The following is a 12,697-nucleotide window of genomic DNA, read 5'->3' as shown; positions in this document are numbered from 1 at the left end:
ACTTACCCAGGCCAAGCGATTGGACTCTGCTTAACTCGAAAAGTCCATACAAAAGAACCCCTGTCTATTCCAGATCAATACGACGAGGAAGATGCGGAGGAAATCTCGTCCAAGCTCTGGCAAGAAGCCTGCTGGATCATCATCAATGCATACTTCGACGAGAAGGGTCTCGTGCGGCAGCAGCTGGACAGCTTCGACGAGTTCATCGAGATGTCCGTTCAGCGTATCGTCGAGAACTCGCCGCAGATCGAGCTGCAGGCGGAGGCGCAGCACACCACGGGCAAGATAGAGGAGCCCGTGAAGCACCTGCTGAAATTCGAGCAGATTTACCTGTCGAAGCCGACTCACTGGGAGAAGGACGGCGCGCCGTCTCCCATGATGCCCAACGAGGCTAGATTGAGGAATCTAACGTACTCCGCGCCGCTGTACGTGGACATCACCAAGACGATCGAGAAGTACGGCGAAGACCCCGTGGAGACGCAGCATCAGAAGACGTTCATCGGGAAGATACCGATTATGCTGAGATCCAAGTATTGCCTGCTCGCCGGTCTGTCCGACCGCGATCTGACGGAGCTGAACGAGTGCCCGCTGGATCCCGGCGGGTATTTCATTATCAACGGCTCGGAGAAGGTGCTGATAGCGCAGGAGAAAATGGCCACGAACACCGTTTACGTGTTCAGCATGAAGAACGGCAAGTACGCGTACAAGGCGGAGATCCGCTCCTGCCTGGAGCACAGCTCGCGCCCGACTTCGACTCTGTGGATCAACATGATGGCCAAGAGCGGCGCCAGCATCAAGAAGTCTATAGGCCAGCGCATCATCGTCATTATTCCCTACATCAAGCAGGAGATCCCTATAATGGTGGTTTTCCGGGCGCTCGGCTTCGTGGCCGATCGCGACATCCTGGAGCACATTATCTACGACTTCGACGATCCCGAGATGATGGAGATGGTGAAGCCGTCCTTGGACGAGGCCTTCGTCATACAGGAGCAGAATGTCGCGTTGAATTTCATCGGCACCAGAGGCGCGAAGCCGGGAGTGACCAAGGAGAAGCGGATCAAGTACGGTCGGGAGATCCTGCAGAAGGAGATGCTGCCGCATGTCGGCATAAGCGACTTTTGCGAGACCAAGAAAGCCTATTTCCTCGGCTACATGGTCCACAGATTACTCTCGGCGTCCCTGGGACGCAGAGAACTGGACGATCGCGATCATTACGGTAATAAGAGGCTGGACCTGGCCGGGCCGCTGCTGGCGTTCCTGTTCCGAGGTCTGTTCAAGAACCTGATGAAGGAGGTGCGTCTGTACGCGCAGAAGTTCATCGATCGGGGAAAGGACTTCAATCTTGAGCTGGCTATCAAGACGAAGATCATCACGGACGGACTGAGATACTCGCTCGCCACAGGCAACTGGGGCGACCAGAAGAAGGCGCACCAGGCGAGGGCGGGGGTGTCGCAGGTGCTCAACAGATTGACCTTCGCGTCGACGCTGTCGCACTTGAGGCGAGTCAACTCGCCCATCGGGAGGGACAGCAAGCTCGCCAAGCCGCGTCAGTTGCACAACACGCTGTGGGGTATACTCTGCCCCGCGGAGACCCCCGAGGGCGCCGCGGTAGGGCTGGTAAAGAATCTAGCCCTGATGGCGTACATAAGCGTCGGCTCGCAGCCCTCGCCCATCCTCGAGTTCTTGGAGGAGTGGTCCATGGAGAATCTCGAGGAGATCGCGCCGAGCGCGATCGCCGATGCCACCAAGATATTCGTCAACGGATGCTGGGTCGGCATCCACCGCGAACCGGACCAGCTGATGGCCACCTTGCGCAAATTGCGGCGGCAGATGGACATCATCGTGTCGGAGGTGTCGATGGTGCGCGATATCAGGGACCGCGAGATAAGGATATACACGGATGCCGGCAGGATCAGCAGACCTCTGCTCATAGTGGAGAATCAAAACTTGTTGCTGAAGAAGAGACATATTAACATGTTGAAGGAGAGGGACTACAACAATGATGGGTAAGCGTCTCTTGGGTGCTCGCTTTCGGCTCGTTCTCACTTTTACCAACGACTTGTGTCGCGTTTGCAGGTGGCAGGAACTAGTGGGTAGCGGAGTGGTAGAGTACATAGACACCCTGGAGGAGGAAACCGTCATGATAGCCATGTCGCCCGATGATCTCAGACAGGAGAAAGAGTACGCGTATTGCACGACGTACACGCACTGCGAGATTCATCCTGCGATGATCTTGGGCGTGTGCGCCTCCATTATACCGTTCCCCGATCACAATCAGAGCCCTAGGAACACGTATCAGGTATCGCGCGTGCATTTCAGTCGCTGCGTTCTTCCTCGTGCCGTTCGCGTCTTCGAGTCGGGTCTGACGAGAGTTATTTTTCAGAGCGCTATGGGTAAACAAGCCATGGGCGTGTACATCACCAATTTCCACGTGCGCATGGACACTCTGGCTCACGTGCTCTATTATCCCCACAAGCCGCTGGTCACCACGCGGTCCATGGAGTACCTGAGATTCCGTGAGTTACCGGCCGGCATCAACAGCATCGTCGCGATCCTGTGTTACACGGGATACAATCAGGAGGACAGCGTTATTCTCAACGCGAGCGCCGTCGAGAGGGGCTTCTTCAGATCGGTGTTTTATCGCTCCTACAAGGAGTTCGAGTCGACGAAGTTCGGCCAGGAGGAGCAATTCGAGAAACCGTCGCGCCTGACCTGCCAGGGGATGCGCAACGCTATATACGACAAGTTGGACGATGACGGGATCATCGCGCCTGGAATTCGAGTGTCGGGTAACGACGTGATCATAGGAAAGACGATTACTCTGCCGGAAACGGATGACGAGGTAAAACACTTGTCTTTCAGTTATCCCTTGACAAGTAGTCTTTAAGGGGAAGGAACACTATTCAAGCCTCAAGAAATGGGTGATTTAACAAAAATATTTTTTATACGTAAATACCAAAAATAATGCTTTTTTTTAAAATAAAGCCTGAAGTTTATACAATACATAACAATTTTTGTCAAACATTTTATTGGTATTAAGACTGGAAAGCAGCACATCGTAGCTAGTGTTGTACGAAATACACGGGAAACTCAGGTTGACAGGATTTCGGCTACAATTGTTATCCAAAATAAATGAAAACGACAGTGCTTATTAAACTACGTAGCATTGAAAGTATAATTTTTTATACTTCAAACTGCACTTAAAAAACAATCCATTTTAATAGTGTATCCTGTTAATGAAGTGAGAATAACGTACTTTATTCCTTTCCGTTCACCTTGCAGCTGGACAGCACGACGAAACGTTTTACGAAGCGCGACGCGTCGATTTTCTTACGGAACAGCGAGACCGGTATAGTCGATCAAGTGATGTTGACGTTGAACAACGAGGGATACAAATTCTGCAAGATCCGAGTGCGCAGCGTATGTATACCGCAAATCGGCGACAAATTTGCGTCGCGCCACGGGCAGAAAGGTACATGTGGAATTCAGTACAGGCAGGAGGACATGCCGTTCTCCTGCGAGGGTCTCACTCCCGACATCATCATCAATCCTCACGCTATCCCTTCTCGTATGACTATCGGTCACTTGATAGAGTGCATTCAAGGAAAAGTTTCTGCCAATAAAGGTAATACGGCGACTCGCGTAGGCTTAACACAGAGGTGTCGTTAACAGCCTGATGCGTTTTCAGGAGAGATCGGTGACGCCACGCCGTTTAACGACGCCGTGAACGTGCAAAAAATCTCGACGCTTCTGCAGGAGTACGGTTACCAATTGCGAGGAAACGAGGTGATGTACAACGGACACACGGGTCGTAAGATCAACGCGCAGGTCTTTCTGGGGCCGACGTATTATCAACGTTTGAAACACATGGTGGACGACAAGATCCACAGCCGAGCGAGAGGACCTGTGCAAATTTTAGTCAGACAACCTATGAAGGGTCGAGCGAGGTGATTATGCGCTATTATTTTTATTATTTTAATATTACCTGCCGTTAATCCTAATATACGTATTATAAATGTCTGCATTTATTTAGGGATGGTGGACTTCGTTTCGGAGAAATGGAACGGGATTGTCAAATTTCTCATGGCGCGGCGCAGTTTCTGCGAGAACGTCTATTCGAGGTGTCAGATCCATACAGAATTCATGTATGTAATTTCTGCGGTTTTATCGCTATAGCGAATCTGCGGAACAACACCTTCGAATGCAAGGGATGCAAAAACAAGACGAACATCTCGCAAGTAAGACTGCCGTATGCGGCCAAGTTGCTCTTCCAGGAATTAATGGCAATGAATATCGCGCCTAGACTCATGATACACTGAGTAGTTTGTAAACAATTTATTTTATATAAAATATCCACTTATCATTGTGTATATACAGATTATATACCGTATTATCATACAATAAAACAGATTGATAAACAATTTTTCACAAGTTTCTGACGTTTAGAACTAGCAAGTATTTGTTAATACCAAAATGTAGTAATCTTTATATATATGTCAAAGGCAATATTGCTCGAGGTTATTAAAGTTTTGTGATAATAAAATTAATTTGGTTTTTATTCTACAGTTATTGTTCTCACAAAAAATTGACCTTTCCGTTCGTTCGCACATACGTGTCAACTTTATGAGAACAACGTGCGTAGTTTGCGTGTGAAAATGAGTTTACGTAAAATGATTCAAATGAAACTTTGAATGTTTTCTCTTAAAAACTGTATTAAAAAAGAAATTGATACAAATAAGAATTATTCAAAATAATGCACATCATCTGGATATTAATTAGAATCATTAGGATTTCTCACAAGACACACATCTAGAACGCAAAATCGTGCTCTGCAGAGCGGACAAGTACATTTGGAGGACAGCCACGTTTCCAGTGCATTTTCGTCTTGTCTTGAGGCAAACCTGTTTCAAGTAAAATAATACCATTAACAATAATAATGATATCCGTGAAGACGATTCAGTACAAGTACGGATAATCAAGAATGTTGTGTATGTATATGGGTAAGTAGAAACACTACGTTCTATTTTATTTTAGAACAGAACTAACGCGATACAAGCAGTTTTATGTACCGAATTACGCCGTCGAGACTCACCGTCATTACTTTTGCCCTCGATACCTGGGATAATTTCGCCCTCAACCAGGAAACACTACTCAGACAGCACTCATGTCTAAAAGACATCTTTAAGACATCTTTAACGTCATTAAGCTGTCTTTTAGACATGTACGTCTAAAAGATGACTTAAAGATGTCTCTATGACGCCTTTTAGACATGTGTGCTGTCTGGGTATATTCAAATTAAACGAAAAACCGAGAGAAGAACCTGCAGCAGAAACGGCGTGCACGTTTCTCGCGCGGCAGTAGAAACGGATTACTTTGGTCGGGCGGTATTCAATGAGATAAATATAAATATGTATAATATTATGCAGCTCGAATATAAGCACTTTTCTTAATTGCCCAATCAATTAAACGAATTAATTAAAAAAATTTTTAGAGATTAAAAAATTATTAACGCCCGCCGAAAATTTGCCTTACCTTTTTTTTTTCATGAATTCTACTCTCGGTTCTCGTTTAATCTGGATATAGTACCTCGTAGTTGAGGGCGAAATTATCCTAGGTTATCGAAGGGCGAAAATAATGATGATGAATCTCGACGGGGTGATTCGGTACATAAAACTGCGTACGCGAAGATGAAGATTTGAGGCGCAGAGAGGGACGGAGGAGTCGTATTTGTGTCGACATCGCGCATAGGATAGAGGAGATATTACGTAGGGTCGGATCGTAAACTGGTAACATCCGCTAATCAAATCCGTCACGTCTATGTGTGTGACCTGGCCTAGAATCGAAGCTCTTCTATACCGTGGAGACGGTAATTTATCTTCGCGCGATGAAAAGAGCGCGGCTATATCGCTCCAGCATCGCGCCACGTTTCGACCGTATTGTCGATTCGACTAGTGCACGTCGATGAAGAGAAAGAAGTCCGATTGAAAATATTAGATAGGGATCCCGATATTCGGAGGAGCTCACGCAAACTTTGTTTGAACCAAACCGACGGAAGCACCTCGTCCGAGCGAGAAGACAAATGAGGAAAAAATTGGCGCTGTCTTTTAATCTGAAATCCCGAGGCTTCTCGCACGTTTTGGAATTTCTACGAAAATACAATGAAATTAACAAACTCGAAATAAAACTCCGATAACAGAGGAGCGTCCGTTATCGAGCAGATAGTTTTGCGGAAAACGGCGCAAGGGCGACGCACGAGAACGAGAGAATCAGAAGGAAAGAGGAAGATAACAGCTCGCGACCTGCTCTCGAATCAGCTTCCAGGGCTGCGCGCGGCAGGGCTCGCAGCTTCCACCTCTGTCCTATTCTCTCTCTCTCTCTTTCTCGGCCGCTGGACCCCGTGCCTCATCTCTCATCCCGACCCCCGCCACTCTCTCTCCCGTTTCCGACGTTCAGTCGCACCCTTGCCTCGCGCACGGCGCGCACTCCGCACGCCTTCGCACGTCGACACGCGCCGGAAACCCGGCAAAGGGAGAGACCGTACGCCCGCAACCACCGACGGACGGCAGCCAGCGAGGAAGAAGGCTCCGCGATAAGTGATAAGTGATATACGAAGCTCGTGAGAGATCAAGAATGAGGCTCCTCCTGGCAGTCGCCCTGGGTTTCCTCCTTCAGGCGTGGGTCGTGTCCTGTGGGGTACGTGACAAAACGGGGCGGTGGCGGAGCTGATCGAGATACACATAGGCGAACCTGGGGCGCTCCAACGGAGGGTTGTGCCTCCCTCGGAAACGGAATTGAAAATATACATTCGACGGAAAAGTTGATTTCATTTTTCTTCTATAATTCTTCCAAAATAAAACGCTCGACTGGGTCCCTCGAAGCTTAAACGAAACTCGGCTACGAGTGAACAGCGACTCGAGCAACGGGAGAGTTGTTTTTCGCGATTCTGGCCGACCGGGGATGAGCTGCGCGTTCAATAACGCGCGCGACGCCTTCGTTCGCACGCGATGTTTGCCCCACGATCGCGATCTGCGATCGATTCTTCATTCGAAAGTCAAACAGGAAAATGAAAATTCTCTGTGCGGAATGAAAACGGGGTTTAAATCAAGATAACGGCCCGTATTCTGAATCCTCTTTTGTCGACAATAGCAATTCTAAAAGCGGCCTGTAGCCAATCAGAAGGCTTGTTGGCCACTTTTAACGATAAAAGAGGATTCAGAATGTGGGTCAAAATCTTGTTCCTTTTGTCTTCTCGCGGCGCGATACTACGAGTTATAGAAATGAGGAGAACGATATTGAAATCATTATATAAAAGCAATCGCGGAAAGTTGGAAGAATAACGAAATCGCGACAATGTTTCTTCGCGAAGTTGCCGTAGATAAAAAAAAAGTATACCATAGCCCGCCTACACGGAGAGCACTCGTCTCTCGCCCATCTCGACTATTGTCTATTAGTCTCAATCATCTATTTTGCAGACGAGACCCAGCTTTGTTTCCGATCAGATGATCGCGACCGCAGCGAGTGTCGTGAACGCCTGCCAAACGCAAACGGGAGTTGCCACAGGTATTATTGTTCAGCGAGAGAGTTCGTTCACCTCTGGCGTGAATGAAGCTATCGATCGTACTTTTTAATTACGCATAAAGTTACACTTTACAGCCGACACTCGCGAAATCAAGCTTCCCCGCTGCGAACCGAATTGATATCCCGAGGCGAAAATCTGCGTTATATCAAATGCTCCAAACCAAGGTTGGGAAGTAACTCGTTACTTGTAACTTACCAGTTACTGTTTTTTTTTTGGTAACTCTAACTTGACTTCGCTACTTTCTCTCCGTCTGTAACTGCAACTTAACTTAGTTACATTAATAGTTACTTTATATATCTTTTAATCCTCCACAGATCGCATTAGGCCTTGCATTTGCGCATAAACGCCTTTATCGACGCTTTACAATTCAAGTGCAGATTTGATATTTTTATCTTCACCGCAAGAAAGTAACTGCAAAGTAACGATTCGTTACTTTTTGAGTAACTATAACTAGTCACATTTTCAGCGAAAAAAACTATAACCAGACCTTTATAAAGTAACTTTCCCAACCTTGCTCAAAACGTAAGCGCAACATGTATACTTGTAGAATTTACATATATTAAAAAGGCCGGTGCTCCAAGAGCTGCTGTTTGAAGAAATATGACTTTGGAGCACGTTGATGATACCGTCTGACCGCGACTCGTGAGCTGATTATAATTTGATGCGTTGAGAATATGACGCACAGCATTCAGAAACGGAAAACAAGAAATAAATTGAGCGCATGTCGTATTTAATGACGACTTATACGACTTAGATTTTCGCCTCGGGTAGAACGATTTCCCAATCCCACGTCGGAAAGATTAGCGATATATATCCCATTAACGCTCGTTTCTACAGACTAATTTTGTTCTCAGCTTAAATTACCTCTTATCTTTTTCTAATTTTTAAAACGCGAAAAAGATGTAGAGCGAGATTAAAGTTAATCCGCGATGGTAGAAACGGGCGCGTAACGCGTTCGAATTATACCTAATTCAAGAGACACACCTGCGACACAAATTATTTTTAAAAGATATTAACAAATAGTGGATTAATATATACGTGGTACACGTCTTTTTCTAGCCGACATAGAAGCGGTAAGAAACGGTCAATGGCCGGAAACACGTCAATTGAAGGTGAGTACCGATGCGCGAGGCGCGTGAATTGCCACTTACGTCCGGCAAGAAAAAGAGAGCCCAAATAGCACAGGTGATCGTTGTCAACTCAAAAAGAATTTGCTCTTTTAAATTGGCGTAAAAATTAGTGCGCAATCTCTTCGAGACAAATCCAGGCACTATTTCTTTCCGATAGTTCACCAAGGATTCCATAAAGGTAGATCTTCTTTTTGTATCGGAAAACGAGCTCAACGTTGATATAAAAGCCGATTCCTTTTCAATTCCTAAGAATTCTTTTATAATAGAAACGAGGTGGAAAAAGAATTCATTTCATAATTCGAGAATTCGGAAGCAACTCCTTTTGGATCTTCTGTGCTATCTGAGACTCGTTATCCCAGAAATCATCGAAATACAGAGACGCTTGGGCGTTAAAGGCCGATACGATTTCTCGCAGTGTTATATGTATTGCCTCTGGGAACAATTCGGTCTGGTCGACGACAAGAGAGAGCTAAGTCTGAACGGGATGCTGACGTTCTTCCAGAGAATACCCGCCTACAGAGCCGAGGTCGAGAAAGCGATCAGCGAGTGCAAGGGGCTCGGTAACTATTTGGGTATCTACTGTCCTTTTTTCTTTTTCGTTTGTCCCGTCGATCGATTGCGTGTGTTCGAAATTCATTCGAAATCTGAAAGTGATCCTCTCAAAAGTGTTACTGAAATGTTATAGCTTCGAAATTGAGAGCATCCCAAGCTGATAGCTCAAGAAACAACTTTTAACGACATGATCACAATTAGATTGATAATCATTAAAAAGAGAGAGACATTGTATCTCTTGAATTGTTATATTCACGGCATGGAATTAATGTAACGAGCCTCTTCGATACCGAAAGCTTCGAATCTGAATTTCTTTTACTCTCCTTTGAATTCTCTACCTACGTTGTCCCATTTTATTTTCGATTACACACGATCCTTCGTGTCACGTCGGGCAGAGGAATTAATGGCCAATCGTCTTTCCGTTCGCAGCGAAGGGTGATAATTGCGAGTACGCGTACACGTTCAACAAGTGTTACGCGGAGCTGTCTCCGAGGGTAAGTGATCCCGAATCTAAAAACGCACGCGCATTATTCCCATCTCACGCGCGACCGCATTGTCCGTTTCAGACTTACTATCTATTCTAACGCGCCGCGGGAGGACGACAGTGAGAAGACCAAGAACAAAATGCTCAAGATACAATTCCGCCGAATGTGTTGAGATGTTTTTACGTTTAAACCACTTTCCACTTTATCATGTAATTGCCGTATTGCGTAAACCGTATACGATGTGTCGATGAAATAAAGAGTTCAGCGATCTAATCGACATATCTTCCAGCTGCCCTTGCTCTTTTCTATCTCCGCTGCGCGACGCAAAACCGAACGTGTCGTACTTTTTCAAAGAAGCGCAAATTGCCTACGAGGCTTTCGTACAAATCACGACGCCGGAGCTTCTTCTTTTCTTCGTTTTTCAAAGAAGACGATTTGCATAAAGTGTCTTGATTGCCAGACGGGAATAAATTGATGGCGCTCTCGCGTGTGATAAGTTTGATATCGCAGATTGCGGCAGTAGAGCGGTCCAATTGCCGGTTGAGGTCACACTTGATGATCGAACGCAACGGATGAAGAGATCTACAACTATAACACACTTGAAGCGCTCATTCGCAAACGAGTCCTTTGTGACGATCCGAGCAGAAATAGCGCCGCGGCTCGTGCGCGTGCCGCAAGTGAAAGAGCATTACGATATAAAGCAACGCTTAGCTTTCCGATGAACGTGAATAGGACAACGGCGCTGTCATCGTGATCATTACATCTAGATTAGATTTATATTTTGGGGAAGACAAACGAGAATTAATTCTACGATTTAGTAGCCTTTGTCCGATAGCAACAACATAAATCTCGCGTAAGCTGATTTAGCCGTGCTAGGCCGGTTGCATCTCATGACGCGAAGTTACACAACGCTGCAGGATTACCGCGGCTTATAATTAAAAGACTAAAACATTTCATTTGTCAGCCGGCATACATTATTATAGTGCTCGTTCCGCGTCTAGGTGTAATTTTCAAAATACCGCAATTACAGAAACGCGGAAGAGATTATCGTGCGCTCGTTAATTACTTAGGAAACTGCCGGGATACAATATGATCCCCAGGTTACTATTATACATCTGTTTACCGTCACATCCCCCGTTTACAGCTGCGCACGCGTTACACAAAGCTTCGCATTGCTAAAATCTTTTCCCGATATTTTAAATAATTTCCCTACTCGAGCTTGCGTCTCCTTCGGATTTTCCTTGCGCAGCGCCCACACGATATCGTTTCCGCCCGAGATTTATTTTACTAATTATTTTATATGTCACACTGCGGAAGCTCAGGGGGTCAATTCTGTATCTTACACCACATAGTGAAAATGCTAAAAGTGAATAGCTTTGTCTCTTTCTAATCGTCCCCTTAAAAACGAGACAAAGCACTTTCACTATATTGTAAGATACAGAATTGATCTCCAGATCTACAAGTAAAAATTAATTCGTAGTGCTTTCTGGAAAGTATTTTGGAAAATACGCGCGATAACAATTCGTGAAATTCGCGCTCCGAATCTTATATCTAGTTAATCTTCCGAGTATTCGACGCAATAAATATTCGTGTAATTCGCTGATAACTGATTTTCGTCTTTGTCAGCTGATTATTAATCGTCTCCCACTTCGTCCCCAGGACTCGCATAAATTCCGGGTGATTCAGCGCGACCGCGCACTTAGTAATCCTAGATGGACGAATAAACGTTTTTTTCTCAGTTAAATCGGTGTCGATTCCGCGTATGAACTATACGAGAATGGCGAGAGAAGGCTTAATTTGCATCTGCGCCTCTCTGGTCCTCACGCAGCTCCTCGTCGTGAGCGCCGCCGATCCAAAAACGGAAGTGAGTACGAATATGAGTTTAGGTCCACGGGATCTCTCTATGATCGTCGTATATAATTTTATAGGACATAGATTGGACCACTGTTCACGACGAGTTAAGGAAATTGGCTGCAACTCTGCGGAAGAAGTGTATCGGTGAAACTGGCGCGACAATCGGTACGTTCTCTAAAGTGTCGCGTTAAATTAACGGCGTTAAAAGGTTGATCAATAAGAGAAACGGAAGCCCGCCGAATCCTTTTGACACTTGCCAAAAATATACTTTGCACAATCTTCCTATTCTTATCACTACTGTTTTTAATCACCTAATGTATGCGACTTTGACCGCAGAGATGCTAGAAGGGGCAGAAATAGGCGACTTTTCTAGCGATTCATTGCCGTGTTACTTCAAGTGCGTGATGGAGAAAGGCGGCGTGGTAAAAACCCTTTTTTTTTTAAACAAAATATAACCGCAATAACGATCTAAACCGAATCGTTGAAACTCCATTTTCTTTTCTTTTTGATTAGATGAAGAAAGACGGCAAAATTAACTTCAAGGTGTTGTCCAAGTTGATGCCGCAAGCATACAGGCACATTGGAATGGAAATGCTCGATCAGTGTCGTAGTATCGGCAAGTATTTCAGTTTGTTGAGATAACAATACACGATGTGACGCAAATTACATTGCACCGTCTAATGATAAAAATAGAAAGAATAGAAAAGTTACCACTTGCAACGACTTATTCTATCACTGATAAAGCTGCATTACAAATAATAGTCGTCGCTAAATTGATTACACAATTAATGTTTTACGTTTTATGTAATTGCCTGCGATTCTTTCAGAGGGTAGCGACAAATGTAACAAGGCCTTGAACTTCAACAAATGCATGTACACAGCAAATCCTGTGGTACGTATATGATTAATATAATGATTCTAATTGATACCATGATTTTAATGCGTCACGCTACATGTCGTATTTCTTTCCAGGCGTACTTCGTTATCTAAACGTAGAGTAGGTGTAAGTGCGAGTAAGATCCCTAAGTATTGCCTGTAAAATTTGACATAAAATTGAAAATAAAATGCCTAATAAGTGTCCTCTGTTTCTCGTTCTT

The 12,697-nt window shown here is 45.3% G+C and overlaps 3 protein-coding genes across 4 annotated transcripts; all 3 read left to right on the top strand.

Moving 5' to 3' along the window:
- Positions 1-4,563, top strand: LOC105562904 (DNA-directed RNA polymerase II subunit RPB2-like; the record flags this gene model as incomplete). The annotated part of the gene is made up of 6 exons (XM_012014069.1): positions 1-2,006; positions 2,077-2,299; positions 2,384-2,842; positions 3,283-3,625; positions 3,689-3,947; positions 4,034-4,563. Coding segments are annotated over 6 exons (3,576 nt in total), but the record flags the coding sequence as incomplete, so codon positions are not given.
- Positions 4,564-6,424: 1,861 nt separating this feature from the next.
- Positions 6,425-10,023, top strand: LOC105562903 (general odorant-binding protein 69a-like). 2 transcript variants are annotated; one of them, XM_012014068.1, is made up of 6 exons: positions 6,425-6,693; positions 7,473-7,560; positions 8,639-8,691; positions 9,125-9,269; positions 9,691-9,755; positions 9,828-10,023. In XM_012014068.1, exons 1-6 carry the CDS (start codon positions 6,631-6,633, stop codon positions 9,843-9,845), a joined length of 432 nt encoding a protein of 143 aa, XP_011869458.1. In that variant the 5' UTR covers positions 6,425-6,630; the 3' UTR covers positions 9,846-10,023. The 2 variants fall into 2 exon arrangements, with proteins under 2 accessions (XP_011869458.1, XP_011869457.1); XM_012014067.1 differs by having other exon boundaries at positions 6,427-6,693; positions 9,125-9,281.
- A 1,396-nt stretch (positions 10,024-11,419) lies between these two features.
- On the top strand, positions 11,420-12,679 carry LOC105562902 (general odorant-binding protein 56a-like). The gene is made up of 6 exons (XM_012014066.1): positions 11,420-11,610; positions 11,675-11,765; positions 11,937-12,022; positions 12,114-12,216; positions 12,428-12,492; positions 12,573-12,679. Exons 1-6 carry the CDS (start codon positions 11,509-11,511, stop codon positions 12,588-12,590), a joined length of 465 nt encoding a protein of 154 aa, XP_011869456.1. The 5' UTR covers positions 11,420-11,508; the 3' UTR covers positions 12,591-12,679.
- The last annotated feature ends 18 nt before the right edge of the window (positions 12,680-12,697 follow it).

This window comes from Vollenhovia emeryi, unplaced genomic scaffold, assembly GCF_000949405.1.
Source record: "Vollenhovia emeryi isolate VEMERY1.0 unplaced genomic scaffold, V.emery_V1.0 DF939182.1, whole genome shotgun sequence".
Classification (NCBI taxonomy): Eukaryota; Metazoa; Arthropoda; class Insecta; order Hymenoptera; family Formicidae; genus Vollenhovia; species Vollenhovia emeryi.
This window is presented reverse-complemented; position numbering and strand designations above follow the sequence as displayed.

Coding starts and splice junctions, on each gene's coding strand:
- LOC105562903 (XM_012014067.1), top strand. CDS start 6,631: ATGAGGCTCCTCCTGGCAGTCGCCCTGGGTTTCCTCCTTCAGGCGTGG. Junction 7,561..8,638: donor GCAAACGGGAGTTGCCACAG/GTATTATTGTTC, acceptor GTCTTTTTCTAG/CCGACATAGAAGCGGTAAGA. Junction 9,282..9,690: donor GGGGCTCGGTAACTATTTGG/GTATCTACTGTC, acceptor TTCCGTTCGCAG/CGAAGGGTGATAATTGCGAG.
- LOC105562902 (XM_012014066.1), top strand. CDS start 11,509: ATGAACTATACGAGAATGGCGAGAGAAGGCTTAATTTGCATCTGCGCC. Junction 11,766..11,936: donor TGAAACTGGCGCGACAATCG/GTACGTTCTCTA, acceptor CTTTGACCGCAG/AGATGCTAGAAGGGGCAGAA. Junction 12,217..12,427: donor CGATCAGTGTCGTAGTATCG/GCAAGTATTTCA, acceptor CGATTCTTTCAG/AGGGTAGCGACAAATGTAAC.